At 40.4% G+C, this 19226-nt stretch overlaps 1 protein-coding gene across 1 annotated transcript; it reads left to right on the top strand.

The window, feature by feature from the left end:
• The first annotated feature begins 1949 nt into the window (after positions 1-1949).
• LOC138591354 (gamma-aminobutyric acid receptor subunit rho-1-like) lies at positions 1950-18694 on the top strand. Its single transcript, XM_069661925.1, has 10 exons — positions 1950-2143; positions 9358-9408; positions 9516-9622; positions 10520-10587; positions 11074-11297; positions 11755-11837; positions 13107-13247; positions 13713-13865; positions 15334-15530; positions 16709-18694. The coding sequence occupies exons 1-10, from the start codon at positions 2037-2039 to the stop codon at positions 17012-17014; spliced, it is 1437 nt and encodes a 478-aa protein (XP_069518026.1). The 5' UTR covers positions 1950-2036; the 3' UTR covers positions 17015-18694.
• Positions 18695-19226: the final 532 nt, after the last annotated feature.

Here is a 19226-nt window from a genome sequence, read left to right on the forward strand (position 1 = left end):
GAATGCACGAGGCCTAAGAGAGAGAATCTGAATGCATCTGCACAAGATTACTTAATTGTGCGACGGTGGATGTTATTAAAGACTCTGCTGCTGTTTAGCTATGAAATTCCCAAGATGGATGACCCTCAGATACTTCGACCTGTGCGTTCTTATCGTGTTGGTTGTCGCTGGCTGAAAATAGATTGCACAGTGACAAAGAAGTACTTCAACACCAAGGTTGTAACTTAAACTATAAAAAGGAATACAGGCCACAGACATGAAACGCACCGTTACATTGAGAACGCGCACCCTGCTGTCTACTTAAATTTATCTACATACATTTAGATTGTATACTTTCAGGTACGACCAAATGGCGCGTCACTTCAAATATCTTTTAAATGTTTAAACGCTGCGAGGTATTGTTGGACGGCCTCTCCTTTTGCAATGGTTGGTCCAGTGTAGCCTCTGCTAAAGGGGAAAAGAAAGGAAACATCGGAGCTCCCCTCTTTAGCATTAACAGGATTGGACCAGCTCTCATCACGGCTGCCACTTAAATACTTCTGGGTCATTTCACTCAGTGAGCAAAAAAAGACTATTTGACTGCAGCTCTGGTGAACAGTTAAAATTCAGTATCAGACGATGGCAAAGTCTGTTTTTTCACCCAAAAAGCCTGAAACTACAATTAAGTAGGAAGATGGAGGAATTTCAAAATGGTCTTTTACAATATTTTATTACTGAATTTGATGACTCTTTAATTTACTGGCACTAATATGGATCTTTACTGTGAGCTCACTTCAGCACAATATGATGAGTGTATAAACCATGAAGTGTGACAGTTTGTTGCCTGTGCACTCAGGAGCTGTTGTATCTGCTCGGTCACGTTGGTGTAAAGAAGGATCCACCCATCTAAAACCCAAAATGACGCCTGACATTACTTACACCAATTTCCAGATTGACGTTCATGGAGCTAACCCAAATTCGTGATCTTATAATCCAACTGTTCAGTCTGCTAAAAAAAAAAAGCACGGGTGACACATGGCCTGGATGACGGTGACGTCAGCAGTGAGGCGTTTTCTGACTGGCTTGTTCGGATGGACGGCACGCCTTGACAGACAAATAATGGTGCAGCCTCTAGTGAGTTGCTTAATAGAAAAAAACAGACCCAGAATTTATCCTCTGAGTGTGATGATCAGACTGGTGTTGAGCGTAGACTGTATTTTATATCGATCATCTGACAAAAAGGACCAAATCACAGCTGAAAAATGCAGTAAATACTAAAAGCCAGTTTCCTCATTTGCTTAATATTCAATATTCTTTAAATGTTACATGTTGGAGATTGACAGGTTGGCTCTTTTTGCTGGATTCAACCTTAAAGCATCCAAACAATATCCCCTTAATCTGAACCCCTTGAGAAAATACAGTGAAAATAAAACAGCAGGCAGCCAGAAAATAACTCCACCGTCATGAAATCTTACATTCAACAGCCAGATTACGTTCAGCAAATCTGACACCCTGCAACAATGCAGATGTGTCAGTTTTTGTGCACAGTGTGAAAGCATTCCTGACGTGCCAGATATAAAAACCGAAGCGTCAGGAGGAGCTTCATTTCACATCAGACAGGCACAGAGCTTCCTCCCAGCCTCTGGGAGTCTGTCTCTCTAAACCGTTGACCTTACAAATGAGGCACGCTGCATCATTGTGCGATTGGTGTTTCTGGGCGGTACAAAGTGGAGTAGAGCACATCAGAGTGCAGGATATCTGAGCAGAGCACAGAGAGGCAGGCACATCCGCCGCTGCAGGGATCAAATCTGTACCATCTGACGCTCAAGGATTTATGGGTTTAGTCAAAATTGCTTTTCCCACTGTGGAGATTAAGCACCGTAGGATGTTTTCCACTCAGGCCGTAGAATAGTGAAGCTGCTGCTGCTGTTTTTCTTCTCTCTTATCGGCTCCGGCGCTGCAGAGGGGAATGTCTCAGGACGGCAGAGTGCTCCAAACCCTGGAGGGGAGACGATTCTGACTGACAGGAGAGGTGCGTCCTCTGGGGAATGTGAAGCATGCAGGTGGATACTGTTCTTGTGCTCTTCTGCGTTTGGCTGGCGGGTGCAGCGGGGAAGATGATCCAGTCGAGGGGTCACAAGCTGGACACCTACAAACAGAGCAGGTAATGTCACACACTAACACTAAAATGCATGCTTTTATTGTTTAAACAGGAAATATGATGTTTTTAAATTAAGCTTTTAATGCATTCTTTATTTTATTATCCTGCAAGAGATGTTTTTGAATGTTTACACGATGTGGTCCAGTGCTTCCTGTGTCACCTGTGCCACTCCCTCCCCCTCTGAAAAAACAGACTTTTTCAGACAGCAGATTGGAGAGAGAGAGAGGGAGAGAGAGAGAGAGAGGGAGACCTAAATCCCCACATCTATTTATGTACTACTAGTGAAAGCTGTGTTCTCTTGCCCCACAACTGCCTCAGGCCAGTTAATGACTGTTTGCCCCACAGCCAGCGGTGGTAGTCAATGTCATTTTCAGGTGATTATTTAGGCTAATTGCTGCCCTGTCAATGCGTCCATTGGATTAAATGTTTTAGTGGGAGTGAACTAGATTTGGGAAGAGATGCAGCGTCCTTAATTCTTCGAAATGTTGATCGAACTGTCTGTGACTTTTAGCTGAATTAACTAGAAAGGACTATGTTGGTCGGTTTAGTAGCATACGTGTTTTATACGACATTTATACTGTTTAACTTTTAAACTGAACGCAGAACTAAGCAACAATATTAGAAATGCTGATTATAATTATAATTACACAGTTAATTCTGAGCACATCATGAAGCCTTAAAGGGAGGAGATCACTTGAACGATTTCTTTTTTACGAGTACAAAGCAGGGCAAACACTTTCACAATCGCATGCAGCTTATTTTTTTCAAAGTAGTAGTTTGGTTTATAAATTGGTTGCCAATAACAAATACAACATTAAACCACAAGTTCCCAGAGCCTGTTGTAATATATATGACAAAGAAACCCAGCAAATATTTTCATTTAAGAGGCTAAAAAGTGAACTAATAGTTTCAGCTCTAATAAGAATATACTGTAGCATGTTTGATTGCAGCTTTTATGTTTAGTGAGGTATGTAGTATGTGGACTTACATTTAGAGGAACAATCCCAATCAAGCAGTCTTGTCTATGAGGTCCATTAGAAAAGCAAATGTGATCATTTAATCTGATACAGTTAAATCTAGAAGCATTAAAACACTGCTAGGTATTCAAATAGACGACTGTTTACGCCTGCGGCAAAATTACTATAATTATTTTAACATGAGGGCATGATTATTTCAGATTTGTCTGAGAGTAATTTAACACCTCCCACTGGCTTTGAAGACCTGAGGAGAGCAACATGAGAGCTGTGAAGACACTATAGCTGCAACTAAGCAACTAATGACTCTCATCATTGATCAATCTGACAATTCATTTCTCAATCAGTTCATGTTTGCCTGATAAAACGTCGTGCTCATCACTTTTTCCTCAAGCCCAATATGATGTCTGTGAATATTTTTCCAAATGCAACCGGTCCACAAATGAGAGATATGTAATTAACTGTCACAAATGTACAATAAAAGCAGCAAATCCTGAAATTTGGAGGATGGAGCCAGCAAATATTTGGCAATCTTTCGTACTTCGATGATTAATTTGTTATCAAAGGTCTTTTTGATTACTCGACGATTTTTTAGAACTCAAATAGAAAGTAAACACCTTTAGATGACTCTACACGTCAGCTCTGTGAGCGGGGACGACACACTACAGTCGAAAGTGTAACAAAAAGAGATATCCGCTTTTATCTGCTAGTTTAAAAATAGAGACAAATAAGGATTTTCTGCCAAACACTTCCTGTAAACAACAAGTGTAGACTGCGCTCCTTTCCAGCTTTTATGTCAGCAAATTCTCTTGTGAAAATATCAGCATAGAGTACAAATATACCCTGAGGCGCGCAAGTCAGAAACTGTCTTTGCATTAATCTCTGGTGAAGACGATAAGACTTTCTCAAGAAGGCAGAGTACAGCGCTGCGATGCTGCACCAACGCTATCAGCACTGAATGATGATTTGCATCCACTTAATATATTCAACAAACCCTGTCAAATCATAATCCCTCTTCCTTTAGACACAGTATCACCGTTCATGTTATAACAGTTATTTATAGATCGGATGTCAAACAGCAATCTGGACACTAATAAGATCCTCATCCGTTTAAGTGAAATACTTTCAGTGTTTGACACAACATTATTTGTGCTCTTATATGGAAAGATAAGAGTGATGTTTTTCGAAGGAGCATTTGTGTTTAACAAGGTTAAAGCTGTCTTTTTGAATCTAAACAATCCTCCATGAAATTACAGTCGTCTAAAGTCCTCTCAGCCCTAAGGTTATTAAGACGATCATTATGTATAAGAGGAGCACAATCGTAATCATGTGTGGAAAATCTTCAAAAGACACTGAGCACAAGTGGCCCAAAGCTGCTCTGTAATCTCTAAACGCCAGCGTCGCCTTGTTATCAAACCTGTGCCTCAGTGTTCTTTTACACAAACTAGTTAAAAGTCCGCTCACATCGCTCTCCTCTCCGCCGACACACACAGCCCGAGAATACAAATCAAATGTAAATCTCTCGTCCCTCTTTTTGCAAGGGGGGGGAATCTCAGTGTACTTATGCAGGAGTCAAACTCCTCTTCTCCCCGTTTCTCATCACTCCACTCCTCCTCTCTTCACTGTGAAATTGCAGAAGCGGCTTGAGGCAGCTGGTGTGGGTTGTGGGAGTTTTTTCACCAGCCTACATTACTCAGATTTTATTTCCCTCGCTGCCTTGAGGAGGAAGCGCGCAGAGAGAGGGGGATTTGTGTAGGACAGCAGAGTCCCACACAAGAAAACATCTGAGGGGAAAACCCTAATGAGGTTTGAAGGATCATTTTTGTTCACGCTGGATGATTTTTAGGTTAGAAAAAAGCATTTTGATGATAAAAATGATGCTTTTTTCCCCCTCTTCTTTCAGCATTTTTCACACTCACATGCACATCTAAAGCATTAGAAGAAACTCCTCTGAACATAAGCATGTACTGCTGCACAGTCAAAATGCATTAGCTTGTTAGCTAGCAACATTTCTACTTAGAAAGCCTGAATCTGACTTGTTAATTTAAATTTTGCCATGTCATTGTTATACTGAACTCGTTAAAATATTGACCTATAGGTGGTCTGAGAAAGCTGCAAACTAATAATTATGATGGGAGCAGTTAAGAACAGAAAAGGGAAAAAAGGGAGGAGGTCTGGGTCGATGAATGGGTCAAACCAATGACGATACATACCCGGCCGCTGCCATCTTGCACCAGTGACGTATTTGGAGCCAGAGACTGCACATTAGACTTTGCCAGGTAGAGCCATGGTAACAATGTCCCGCCCCTTCCACTAATCAAAATTCATATTTAACAGCACAGATCCCACTTATCGGCGTATTTAACAGTAGAACGGCTTCATGTGTTGGTCTGACGTTCACAGATATTTCAATGACTTTTTCAATGACTGTAGCGATTGTTTTAGTTGTTTCCTCTCACTGTTCCTCCTCTATTCTGCTAATCCACAACAAATCAGCTGCAGGAGCCGTATTTGTCAACAGAGCTGTCAATCATCCTTTTTACAGCATCAAATAACTAATTAAAAATAAACTTCTCAGAGGAATGAACACTTTGACTTAAATCAGCATGATAAGAACTAACTATAATGACAGAAACCATGTTTGAGAAAAATGTATTTCAGGCATATTTTGATTTTATACTTTGACTCATGTCCAATCTGTTAACATGGAGGAGGCGGGCTTTATGACCTATACTGCAGCCAGTCAGCAGGGGGCGCACAAAATGTTTTGGCTTCACTTTTAGGGAGCTGTCACGTCGTCCATCTTTTTACACAGTCTATGGGTCAAACATACACAGTACCTTCACAGGAGACCAATGTTGAGTCATTAACTGAGCATACATAATTTACATCACGTACGTCAAGAAACTTAATTTACATAAGTTACTTAAAGATACAATCTCGAAGACTTCAATTTTAGTGCTCATGAGTGCCTCCCACTGGCAATAATCAGTAATTGTGAAAGCACTCTTCCCAATTTAACCAGACGTCTATGGCTTGTTGTTAGGTAGTCATCGATCTTTTCTTTGTTTGTTCAGCCATAGTAGATTACCGTTTCCCTGTAATGCTTACAGAAACCAGTAGTGCAGCCACTTAGCTCTGCCTACCCTCTCTGGCAGACCAACCACTGCTGGCTGATGGAAAAACACGTCACTGACTTGGCGCCGCCTGTGATTTTTGTCCACGAATGTCGCCACAGACACCCAGTCCATAAAAAAATAATATACTGCAAATGCAAAGGCTTTCATCAGTGGACCATAGGCTCAGTCACCATTGTGTTAACTCATCAGCGACAGATAGTGACTTAAAAGACATTTATTTAAATGACAAAGTTTGAGATTGTACTTTAACTTAACACAAAAAACAATGTTTTGCTAAACCAAACTAAGTTGGCTAATTTTGGTGCCTGAACTTAACCAAGCAGTTTTTGATTTTTGTTTTTTGCCTAATCTTAACTGAACTGCCTACCTCTGTCGCTGGTCTCAAACAGTGGTGATGTTTCAGGAGTCAGTGACATTCAACCTATCTTCCCTTTCTGTATGAGGACGAAGTGTTTTTTTCTACCACAGAAATACACAATTTTTATAAAAACTGAAGGAAACAGCGGCATACACAGCTAAAGAAAGAGAGCCAGATCAAGCTAGCTGGTGAGACAGCCACAGCTAGCAAACAAAAGGCTACATTTAGCCTACTTACTTTTCCTTTAGTTAATAAAGATTTCATTTTGATTAGATTCTTTTTAATCAAGTTTTTTACCCTAAGGTGGAGACTAACCCAGTCATGGAGAATGATAACGACTAGCTAAACAATCCTGCTAAAGACTTATAACTCTCTAGCAGGATTGTTTAGCTAGCCGCGAGTATACTAGCCTAATGTTAGCTTAGCAGACTACCAGTAGTCTGCTGCCATCTCAACCTTTGACTTTGATGGGAATCACAGTTTGGGGTGTAGGTTATATTCACATCACATATTAAATGTTTGAGATATCGTTTTTAAATCTATATGCGAGTGATTTTTGTTGTAAAATAAGTTGAAATATGAATAAAATGAATATATCACATCTAATCTATCTGTTACAGTATCCATCTGTCATCTTTAAACCCTGTTTTCAGTTTTTCTGTTGCTCTCTGCCCTTTTTAGGCTTCAGTGAGTCCATAATGGCCTCATTCTGCATAAATATGTCCTTTTAACCCTGATGCAGCCCTTGCAGCGATGCATGCACAGAGCAGAGCAGTGTGCAGACAGTCGGCGCTCTCTCTGTGTGTGGTGTAGGCAGGCAGAGAGGGGGATTGGAGAGGCCTTTCTGCCAAGAGGATTAGGAACCAGCTGCTGGATGGATGCAGACGATAGCACACATTGAACCCTTCAGAACACTGCAGCTCACACCAAAAAACACTTCTCTTAGTGTTTCATTTCGCTCTTGTCATGTTGTAGTGTTTTAGTCCCCCCCCCCCCCCCCTTCCTCAGTGGTGTTTTCTTAATGCATGTCTGTGGTTGTCGCAGGGATTTGGCCCTGTCCGTCACAGCATGCTCGACTCTAATAATCCATTTTAGGGCTATTGGAATTCTTTTTTTTTTCTCTCCGTCTCTCTCTGCTTGTGGCCTGAAATTGCTGCCTTGGTATACAGAGACAGCCCTCTTGAAATATGAGTTAATAGTAGAGCTGGCTTCCTCCTAAGAGGATGTGATGAGGAAATGCTCCTCTACCCTTTGTGTAATTTGAGGATCAAATGTGTGTGATGTAACGGGATGTGCTCCTTAGGAAGTGAACAGAACAAAACAAGACAAATTATTGTTCCTATCTTAACGCATGTACAGTAGATTTAGGCTTCAACATTACATCATCATTCTTTCAAATTCAGCGAAAGATTTCTGTCACTATTTATTAATCTTTTAGTCTATCAAATAGTGAACAATGCCTAATATAGTTTGACTATTTTTATCACTTGTTTTTCCAACACAGTCTTAAACCCAAAAATATTAATTTAACCATCATCTGTGATAAAAAAAAAAAACAAGCTGCGATTAATTATCAGACTATTTGATTACCATAGATAGTCATTAAAATACCAATTGTATACCATGTATTTAAGGCTGCAACTTACAATATATTTTATTTTCAGTTAATCTGTCTGGCAGTTGGGCTGCACAGTGGAGCAGTGGTTAGCTTACAGCTAGAAGGTTCTTAGATCAAACCCCGGTTCAGACGAAGTTGGCTTTGATGTGGACTTTGCATGTTCTCCCTGTGCATGCTTGAGTTCCCTCCCTCGTACTCCAGCTTCCTCCCACAGTCCAAAGACATGCTCGTTGGGTTCATTGGTGACTCTTAAAATGCCCGTAGTAATAAAAAGTTGTCTGTCTCTATGTGTCGGCTCTGGGATTGACTGGAGATCAGTCCAGGGTGTACCCCACCTCTTGCCTAATGACAGCTGGGATAGACTTCAGCCCCCAGTGACCCTGAACAGGATAAGAGGTATAGATGATAGATGGCAGTTACGTTCACGATTAGTTGATTAGTTTTTTTATTTTTTATTAAAGGTCCAAAAATAGTTGACCAAGCTGACTTCTTCAGACACTCTGCAACTACTTTTTGTCTTCTTTATTACTTGAGTACTTTATTTAATTTGCCTGTTTTGTGAGCTGCTGTAACGATTTAATTTCCCCTTTGGGGGATCAATAAAGCTTATCTTATCTTATCCCATAGATTTTCTGTTTCCTGTGACATATGACGAAGAAAGGCATCAAGTCCTCCCCCTCTGATAAGTGGGAACCTGGAAATGTTTGGCTTTGTTCCTTAAAAAAAGATCATTTTATTATCAAAATAACACAGTTATTATTATCAATGCAGCGGCTGCAGGTTTGACTACCGCCCTCGGTCCTTTGCTGCATGTCATTCCCCACTCTTATCTCCCCATATTTCCTGTCTCTCTCCAGCTGTCCTATGCAGTAAAGGCAAAATGCCTGAAAAATAATCTAATAAAAAATAGTTGCAGTATAGTTTTCTATGGATCAGCTAATCAAACAAAGTCCTACTTGTTGCAGCTCTACAGCTGAAAATAAAAATCTTGTTAAAAAAGGTCAAATTAGAGGTAAAAACAGAAGAAAACAATAAATCGTCACTATCTCAACTGCATGGTACAATGTTGTGTTGCTGCCATATGTGACAGATGTTGTCATTTATTTATTTATTACTGTTGTTTACAGGATGCGACGAGAAACTCAAATGGATGGGGGTGGCGGTCACAAGCCCGGAGGGTGAGTGAAAACATTTTTGATGAAAACATTATCAAGGTAATACTGCTTCTTTACTAATTAGGTTTAAAATAAAGAACAATGAAGTCTTTTTCTTTTTTCTCTCACAGCCCAATTTACAAACGAAGTCCAGACATGACGAAATCTCCGATGACAAAATCTGAGCAGCTCCTGAGAATAGACGACCACGACTTCACCATGAGGCCGGCGTTTGGAGGTCAGAAAAGTATTTTACATAAATATAAAGCTCTGACATGCTGATTGCATCACAGTCAGGCTGACGTTCTGCTCAGTCATCGAGTGCAGCTGGATCTGCGCTGTGGACATTGCTTTGGGCCTACATGCATTAAGCTCTTGGAGATCTTAATGACACCACCCATGCAAGCTGTGCTGGAGTTTCCAACCGCAGCTCAGTTCTTTACATCACAAGAGTGTTAATACATGTCTTTGGATCCGTGTATATTACAGGGATTTAATGTCGGCTTTTTTAGCTGTAGGATTACGCAGAGATAAACGCACACAGGCATTTGTTTTTCAAGATAGTAATGGATATATATTCTTAATCTTTTATGTCTTTTATGGCAAATAACCACACACACAAGAGCTGTATTTAACAAAAAAAAACAGCTACAAAGGCTTTTATTTAAAGAGAAAACCCCACACTGTTTTTATCAGAACACAACTGCTTGTAATCACACGACAATCTGCTGCTGAAAATAAACCTAGTGACCCTCGCAGCATCCCCTCGCTGCATCAGATTTCCAACATCAAATGTTTCTCAGCTGGAAGCGGGATGGATTCCATCCAACGCTGCATCAACTTGGAGCTATTATTGTGACCCAATTGTGTTGGTGCACTGTTGGAGGATGATGATGCTGAGTAAAAAGGCCGGAAATAGGTCAAAAGTAGAATCCCAGCCAGACTGACAAAGTCGTGGCGCAAGCATTTGCTCCATATTTGTGTGAATCCTCGGTCTTTTGGGAAACCAGAAAAAGAATGGTTGAAACAATCTCTGTAAAGGTCATGTTGACTGTCACAGCCGAAATCCCTCCTAAGCAGCACGTTTAACATGCGTCTATGATTAAACATAACACCTCTCAATCTGCTGTCTTAGGTCCTCCAATTCCTGTTGGAGTCGATGTTCAGGTTGAAAGCCTGGACACCATCTCCGAGGTGGATATGGTGAGTATATTGAAGTATATTTTTGCAGTATATATATGTTACAGGTTACAAGAATAAACACACATGGGGAATATTTAAGTACAATTTTGTGGCGCTTGAACTTTTGTATTTTCAGTTTCTGCTACTTCTTCATTCTGCTTAACAAAGAGAAATGTTTCCTCTAAACCTCTCAGAAGGTTTCAAAATGTCTTATATTTTCAGGATTAAGATTACATAAAAGTCTTGGAGAATTTGTTTTAAGACCCCTCAGATTTTTACTGGGACTCTGTGGAGGACATGAGCCCTCAGTTTGGAACCAGCGGACATACTGAATGTAAAGCAGCTAAACCAGCTCCACCTCAACATGCTACAACACAAGATGCTGCTCACACAGCACTTTTACTTTGTTACTTACTTTGAAGTAGGATTTAGAATGAAGATGTTTTGCAAGGATTATTTTCACATTGTTGTACTTCCTCGACGATGCTCTCTTTTTTCATCCAATAGGACTTCACCATGACGCTGTACCTGCGTCACTACTGGAAGGACGAGCGTCTGTCGTTCCCGAGCACGAACAACCAGAGCATGACCTTTGACAGCCGCCTGGTGAAGAAGATCTGGGTTCCCGACATGTTCTTCGTCCACTCCAAACGCTCTTTCATTCACGACACCACGACTGATAATGTCATGCTGAGGGTTTACCCGGATGGCAACGTCCTCTACAGTCTCAGGTAAACCCGTCCGCAGGGACCCGTTTAGTCTTAGTTTAGTCAGGAATGAATAAGTAACACAAGGAGACACAGCGTTTCTGTTTCTGCATGCAGCTAAAATATGTGAAAAAGAGACAAAGTGGTTGGTCATTAATCACTGAAATAGAATACAGCGTTAAGGGACGAATTTATTTTCCTGCATTAAAATAAAACGTAATGTATTCTGAAGAAACAGAGAAAGATCGCACCACTAAAAAGATTAGTTTATTACAGGAGAAAGCCTAATGTTTGTGTCTTTTGTCAGTTCACTGCAGGCACTTTTTAACCTTTAATTAGTCAAGTCATTTATGAAAACATTTATATTTAAAAAGAAGAAAATGTGTGAAATCACCCTTTAAGTTTGCTGTTATTTGAGCAGGTTGAGTTACAGCTTCCTGTGTGTTGTTTTTCTTTGGTTCACTGCTGTTTCCACCTGCAGAGTCACGGTCACTGCCATGTGCAACATGGACCTCAGCCGCTTCCCTCTGGACACTCAGACCTGCTCGCTGGAGATTGAGAGCTGTGAGTTGATTCATCAACAAAATGTTGTACTGAGCCATGTTGGTTTAAAAAAAACCCCAGACTTTTAAGAATGAAGAAAAAAATCACTTTGCTGATTCATCCATTCAAGATTTGGTCCAAAGCCAAATACATCATAGCATTATACATGATATATTAATATCTATTGCAACATCATCAAGTCAGAGTTTCCTCTTGATGAGCATTTTGACACATGAAAAAGTATCTGAAAGAGTCATGTTTGGATTTCCATGAAAACTGCTTTCATATTCTCGACTTCTCTGACCTTTCCAATCTACCTACGGATACAAATAAAGTAATCTAACCTAACCTGTATTCCAGCACCATCAATGTGCCAAATATTTCACTTATATACAAGAAATATCAACATTAATTGTGCGGATTACAATGGCATTTACAGCAGACATTAATTTTGGACTCTTAAAGTTGTAATCTCAGATTTGTTCTCTTTGGTGATAAACGGTAACTGCGGGAGCACCCAGATATCCAGACAGTGTTGCATGTGTGACGTCCACGGTTTTCTCCGGTTGTAACTCTTGATTTTCCTCGCTGACGGTCGCTTTCCTTTTCAGACTGTTTGCCTTCATCTGAGCGTCGAATTTGTTCCTTTTTCTTTGGATTTTCACTTATTTTTGGAGTTATATTTGTAGTCATCGATCTTTTCTTTGTTTGTTCAGCCGTAGTAGATTACTGTTTACTCGCAACGCTTGCAGAGACCGGAAAAGCAGCCGCTTTGCTCCGCCTACCCTCTCTGGCAGACCAACCGCTGCTTGGTGATGGAAAACACGTCTGTAATACTGCAAATGCAAAAGCTCAGTGGGCCATAGGTTCAATCACCGTTGTCTTACCTCATTTGGCGATAGATAGTGACTTAACAGACATTTATTTAAATGAAAATCTTCAAGATTATTACAACGTCAAGTTTTCTCACCACATATATCTCATGAAAAGTCAGATAGATCAATCCATGAATGTCTCATACAGTATATGCTTCAAAGAGAATATATAACCATAGTTGTAAGATCTTCTCCTCAAGCATTACCCACTTAGCTCCTTCTGAGGCTCTAACACAAAATCAGAGGTTGTAATGGACATTGAAGTCTCAAGGGACTGCTAGTGGTGCTTTAAAGTGTAGCCTCATCTTGTAAAATCTTCTCTTAGTTCACATTAAAAATCAGCGTTCTTCATTCTGAATCTGCCCTGATTTGGTTCCTCAGCAGATGTACTCCTTTCTACTTCTTTCCCCCACAGATGCGTACACAGACGACGACCTGATGTTGTACTGGAAGAAAGGCAACGAGTCCCTCAACACCGACGACAGAATATCCCTGTCCCAGTTCCTCATCCAGAAATTTCACACCACCACCAAGCTGGCTTTCTACAGCAGCACAGGTACTGTAATCCACAACACAAGCACTTTTAATACAAGCAGCAAACTGGACTGATTATGCAAATTGACCCAACTGGTGCATCATGCATGTAATAACTAGATCAAAATTGAATTTCAACTTCAATGCATCTCCTTTTACTCCTGCTGAAGTATTAAGTCTTCCTTACATGATATCATGTTTCTCTTGAAAGTGACACAAAGAAGAATGTATGAATATTTAATCCTTTCAGCGAGACGAAAGGAGTCAAACTTCTGCCAACCACTTGTATGGTGCTGAAAAGCCTCTGTGAAAGCCTTCTTATAACTGCAAGTCACTTTACAGCTCAGGAGTGCAACCTGAAGCAGGGTTTTGTGTCCTATCTCTCCCTCACACAATAGCTGGGAACCTCCGCTGTGAGTGTTTGTAAACTGCATCAGCAGCTAACACGTGACGATGTATGTGTAACGCTGATATTCCTACTTTCTAGGCTGGTACAATCGATTGTACATCCACTTCACCCTGAGGCGTCACATCTTCTTCTTCCTGCTGCAGACCTACTTCCCTGCAACTCTGATGGTCATGCTGTCCTGGGTGTCCTTCTGGATCGACCGCAGGGCCGTCCCTGCCAGGGTGCCGCTAGGTAGGATAAAAAAACCCAAAAAGATTATTTTGAGACAAATGAGTGAAATGTGAAAATGAAGACGTGCTCTTAGAAAAAAGTGGGGAAGCAGGTAGCATAGAGCAATGGTTCTCAACATATTAGTGACCCTAAATATTTTAGGTGAGAGTCAGACGATGAGATCAATATCATCAGTGAGATAACTATGAAGCTACAGCTTGCAGCCACTTAGCTTAGCTTAGCATGATGACAAGATAAAGGGGGGAAACATGTGTCCTCTGTGCAAAGTCAACAGAAATATGCCTATCAAGCTTATTAATCCACACCTTCTTAATGTGTTGTCGTCTTGTTTCAATACGAGGTAATTAGCCGAGATTCCAGGGAGTTACTGTTGCAAGGCAAAAATATGTTCTTGAAAAAGTTTGTGAATTTGCAAATAGTTGTTTAGGAACAATGTTTTTTGTGGGTTGGATTTTTTCTGATGATTAGTTTAGCTTAGCATAAAGATCGGAAGCAGGAGTAAACAGCTAGCATGGCTCTGTCACTACAGGAAATAGTCTGACACGACTAGAAGCTTGTTAGCAAAAATGGTTAGCATAGCTTAGCATGAAAAGTGGAATAAGAAGAAAACAGCTAGCATGGTTCTGTTACAACAGGGGTGGCCAACCCTGCTCCTGGAGGGCTACCTTCCTGCATGTTTTAGGTTTCTCCGCACTCTAACACACCTGATTTGAATTATCTGCTCGTTATCAACCAACTGAAGCGTCTCAGGGGATTGGTAACGAGCGAAACATTCGAATCAGGTGTGTCTGGTACATAACTAGGAGCTTGTTTGCTAAAATGGTTAGCATAGCTTAGCATGAAAAGTGGAATAAGGAGAAAACAGCTAGCATGGGTCTGTTGCAAGTAATTGTCTGGCACATAAGTAGGAGCTTGTTTGCTAAAATGGTTAGCATAGCTTAGCATGAAAAGTGGAATAAGGAGAAAACAGCTAGCATGGGTCTTGTCTTATTGTACAGATAATTGAAAAGACTAATTAAAAAGACTGTTCGAGGTGCTGGCAGGCTGTCGTTATGCTAACTCGCTTCTGTAGCTGACTGTAGCTTTATATTTTACAGTGTTATCAATCTCCCAAAGTAATCCTTTTCTGTTGTTTCCTTACCTTTTCAGGGGTTCCTAGCCTACAGACGGGTAACTGCTGGCAGAAATAGTGAGCAGGGAGTCTAATAGCATAAGCTCTGGATTTTTACCCTCATTTAAGTTGGGATTTTCCCTTGTGAAGTGTAAAGAGTCCATTCAATAATTAGGTCATTTTTTTTCTGGTCTTGCCTCTGAGATTGACGTTGGAATTAATTACAGCACCACAAAATTAAAACATGCGTGTCTCTTTTGCAGCTCTTTTATAATCTTCAGAATTTGGTTTAACCTCCCCCACGCAGACTAAACAGAAGCTCTGATGTGACTAAACTGTTCATGTGTTTTACTGCAGGCATCACCACAGTGCTGACCATGTCCACCATCATTACCGGGGTCAACGCCTCCATGCCGCGGGTCTCCTACATCAAGGCAGTAGATATTTACCTCTGGGTCAGTTTTGTTTTTGTGTTCCTGTCGGTGATAGAGTACGCGGCGGTCAACTACCTCTCCACGGTGCAGGAGAGGAAAGAGAGGAAACTGAGGGAGAGAGTAAGTGTTTCTTCATTCTGTGTGGTTATTTATCATCAGCAGTTAAAAACACGGTTAAATCTATGACATGGTGATTTTATAATGATTCACATGGACAGTTTACCAAACCAGAGTATTTATCTATGCCTGTGTGAGAGCACACAGTTACAATTAGCTTGATTCTGGACTTTTTAGAAGCATTATTCTCACTGAGATGAGATATTAAAACTATTTCTATTCACACAGGGGATAAAAGATGAATGTGTGACCCTCATATTCTCTTTCTTTTTTGTGTTTTGCAAGTTGAAATAAGGAAGCAAATGTTTCTTTGTTGTTTTGCATACATGATTAATGAAGAACAGCTAGCATTTGTTTCTGTATGATGTTTTTCCCTCAATTGAACCCTCACCCCACAGATTTAGAGCTGCGCAGATCCTGTATAGTTACGCTGCTCTGGATTGTAAATGGATTATTTCTCTGACTGGATAGACAGTGGATAGACTGCACATGCAGCCCTGGGTGCAGACTAACCAAGTTTTTATTCTTGTTCATTTTAAACAATTTTATATTTGTCAATTTTATTCATGCATATAGAAAATTCTAATTCAATTTAAACCTCCCTACGGGCGGATTAAATGATAAATGGTCCACTGTTGAGGATAAAAGTGTTGTTTTTGGAATCTGTATTTGCTGCAAATGAGGAAAACTTTCTAATTAAAAGTAGAAAAGTGATACAGACACATAAATACGTCTCCAAAAGCGGACTTAGCTGACCCGATTTTATATTACAATATTTTACACATCAAAATATCTCTAAACCGGTAAAAACATAAATTAATTATTCATGTTCCTTTCCAATAAGCAGATGAATATTCTCAGAATTGGCTGCCTATAAACACCCGGGGCTATGGCAAATTATTTCTGGGACTTCAGCTTGTGTACTATATTGCCATTCTTCATCTGCCAACTGCTGCAGCATATGGAGCCAAATTGCCCACATACCCCGAGGAACATTTTCAGCACAAACATCCTTCTATAAATGTTTCATGCCAAAGTTATTAAGGAGCACTGAGTGTGCAGAAAAAGTGCTTAACATTGAACAAACAAATGAAATCATATTCTCCTTTTAGTTTGTTTTGTAGTGTTTACAATAGGCTGATTTCAAAGTGTCAAAACGAGTTTGTGTTTGCTTCCTCTAGCTGCCGTGTACTTGTGGAATTGGCAACCCGGACGAGATGATGATCGACCCCCAGATCACTGGCTACGGGTCCATAGATATGAACACAACGGGGAATTATGGGATGCCAGAGAACGGCGGGCGCCAGGAGCCCAGAATGTTGGCCCAAGTGGCTCTCAACGACCCGCAGATCACGGGCCAGGTGAAGCCACCCAGAGGCTACGTGAACATTTGGATAGACACCCACGCCATAGACAAGTACTCGCGGGTTGTCTTTCCTGGAGCGTACATCCTCTTTAACATCATCTACTGGTCCATCTACTCGTAACGCAGGAGAGTCGTCCACGATGAGACTCCAAGAGCAGGAAAATAACATTGCATCTGATGCTTTTCAGACAGACGGACTGCTCGTAAGATGCATGGGGACCATTGACAGATTGGGTACCATTGCCTTCTTGACCCAGCCACTTAAAACTGACGAGTTTAAAAAAAGAGCTACAAGCAGGACAGCTATCGTCGCTCAGTTGTCACACTCAGATCTGTGTGATTAACTGTCACGCTGTTGATGGAAAGACGTTTAGATGTCGTCGCCTGAGGAGAGCTGCACGGACAGATGCACAAACACAGACGTTTCGCAGTTTAAGCAACATTTCAGTTCTAGTTGCAGTGACTCTTTGACCACATTTCACAACTGGGAAATGTGAACAGAAAACACTTTTCTAACATTGCTTGCGTACGGACAGATCCTTCTCCTTTGCATATAAACGAGACTTGACAATCTAGAATCCTTTGAGGAATGTGTGGGCATATTTATTTTTGGTTTGAAGATTAGATGAGATGATTGATAACGGCCTGTTATCGGCCCAGTTGATTTAAAGTTACAGCGATCAACCAGTTAGCTTAGCTTAGCACAAACACTGTAAACAGGGGGATACAGCTAGCATGGCTCTAACCTAAGGTAAAAAAAAAAGCTGCCTAATAGGAATTATAAAACTCATAATGATAAGTTGTTTCCTGCTTGTTTAATCTGTAATAAACAGGTAAGTAAAGTGATTAATCGTTTCTTTGCTGACATAAGCACCTTTTGGGGGTTTCCCACTGTTTGCCTGGCAGGACATATCCTCCTAAAATGAGCTCAGAGCCCGCTAGCTGTTTCCCCCTGTTCCCAGTCTTTGTGCTAAGCTAGGCTAATCGCCCCCTCTGGTTGTAGCTTCATATTTAGCCTATGTTATTAAAGTGAAGGTGTTATCAATCTTCAAATCTAACCCTTGTTGAGAAATCATATGAAGTGATTTCCCAAAATGAGGAACTATTTTTTGAAAAACCTGATCTGATTATTTTATTCTTCAAGATTGGTTTTTCTTTTGCAGCACGTTTATATGATTCAGTATATGTTTAATTTTATTGTGATCTTTGTATCGATGCAAGTATCGTGCTGTCAAACTAACTTCATTGCATTTGTGTGATTTGACCATTTTTTTATAAAGCTGAATAATGCAGTCTATTAAAATCACAAAAAATGTAAGAATATATGTTGAGGAATTCCCAAACTCTGATGATGGTGATCAATTTTTCTAAATGTCCATATTTCTTCTTCTTTTTTTTTTGATACAACTGAAGCTCATGTCCTGTTTGGTGTTGTGGGGCTTTGAGTTTCACTGTGACCTGTTAGTTGCTAATTTTATCGTCTTTTTCAGCTTAAAGCAACTTTTTACTTTGTAAGGCAAAAGATAAATGAAGAAGATATCTCTGTGGTTTATGACCAAGCATAGAGATATTAAATTAAACGCTGGAGAATGTTTAATAAATGTTTTCTGAAAATGTGAAAGTTTATTCAGGTGCTGAGACACACAAACACAGAACTGTACATCTTTAATCTCCTTCGTGTAATAAATCTTGTTTGTACAAATAGAAATGCATTAAGGCATCGATTTTAATCAACGAAGAGCAAAAACAATTTCATGTCAGTTCAGCAAATTAGCAGAATTTTTATAAGACCTCCACAATCTTGGCCTTGAATTTTGATCCTATTTCCTGCTGTCTTATACAGTATATTTAAACAGTGCTGCAGGGCAGCTTTCACAGTTATTAGGCACTGGATGGATACCAGCAGGGTTTCTCTGTATCTCTGGCACAGGTCTGATTGCTGATGAGCGTTCGTGCTAAATCATATAAACCACACATTTTGTAATACCATTAACTGTTCACAAGTGACATTAAATCTCATGTATATAAACTGTATATATAGGCCAAATACACTGATCAGCCCTAACATTATGACCACTGACAGGTGAAGTTAATAACATTGATTATCTCGTTACTATGGCACCTGTCAGTGGGTGGGATATGTTAGGCAGCAAGTGTGTTGCGTATGGGGATGCTTAGCTGCAGACTGTTCAGGGTGCCCATGCTGACCCCTGTCCACCGTCGAAAGCGCCTACAATGGGAACATGAGCATCAGAACTGGATCAGTCTCCACCTCGCAACTTACAGGACTTAAAGGATCTGCTGCTAACTGTCTTGGTGCCAAATACCTCAGC

The sequence above is a fragment of the Semicossyphus pulcher genome, unplaced genomic scaffold, assembly GCF_022749685.1.
Source record: "Semicossyphus pulcher isolate SPU_LCO1_2020_fin unplaced genomic scaffold, fSemPul1.0.p SCAF_14, whole genome shotgun sequence".
Classification (NCBI taxonomy): Eukaryota; Metazoa; Chordata; class Actinopteri; order Labriformes; family Labridae; genus Semicossyphus; species Semicossyphus pulcher.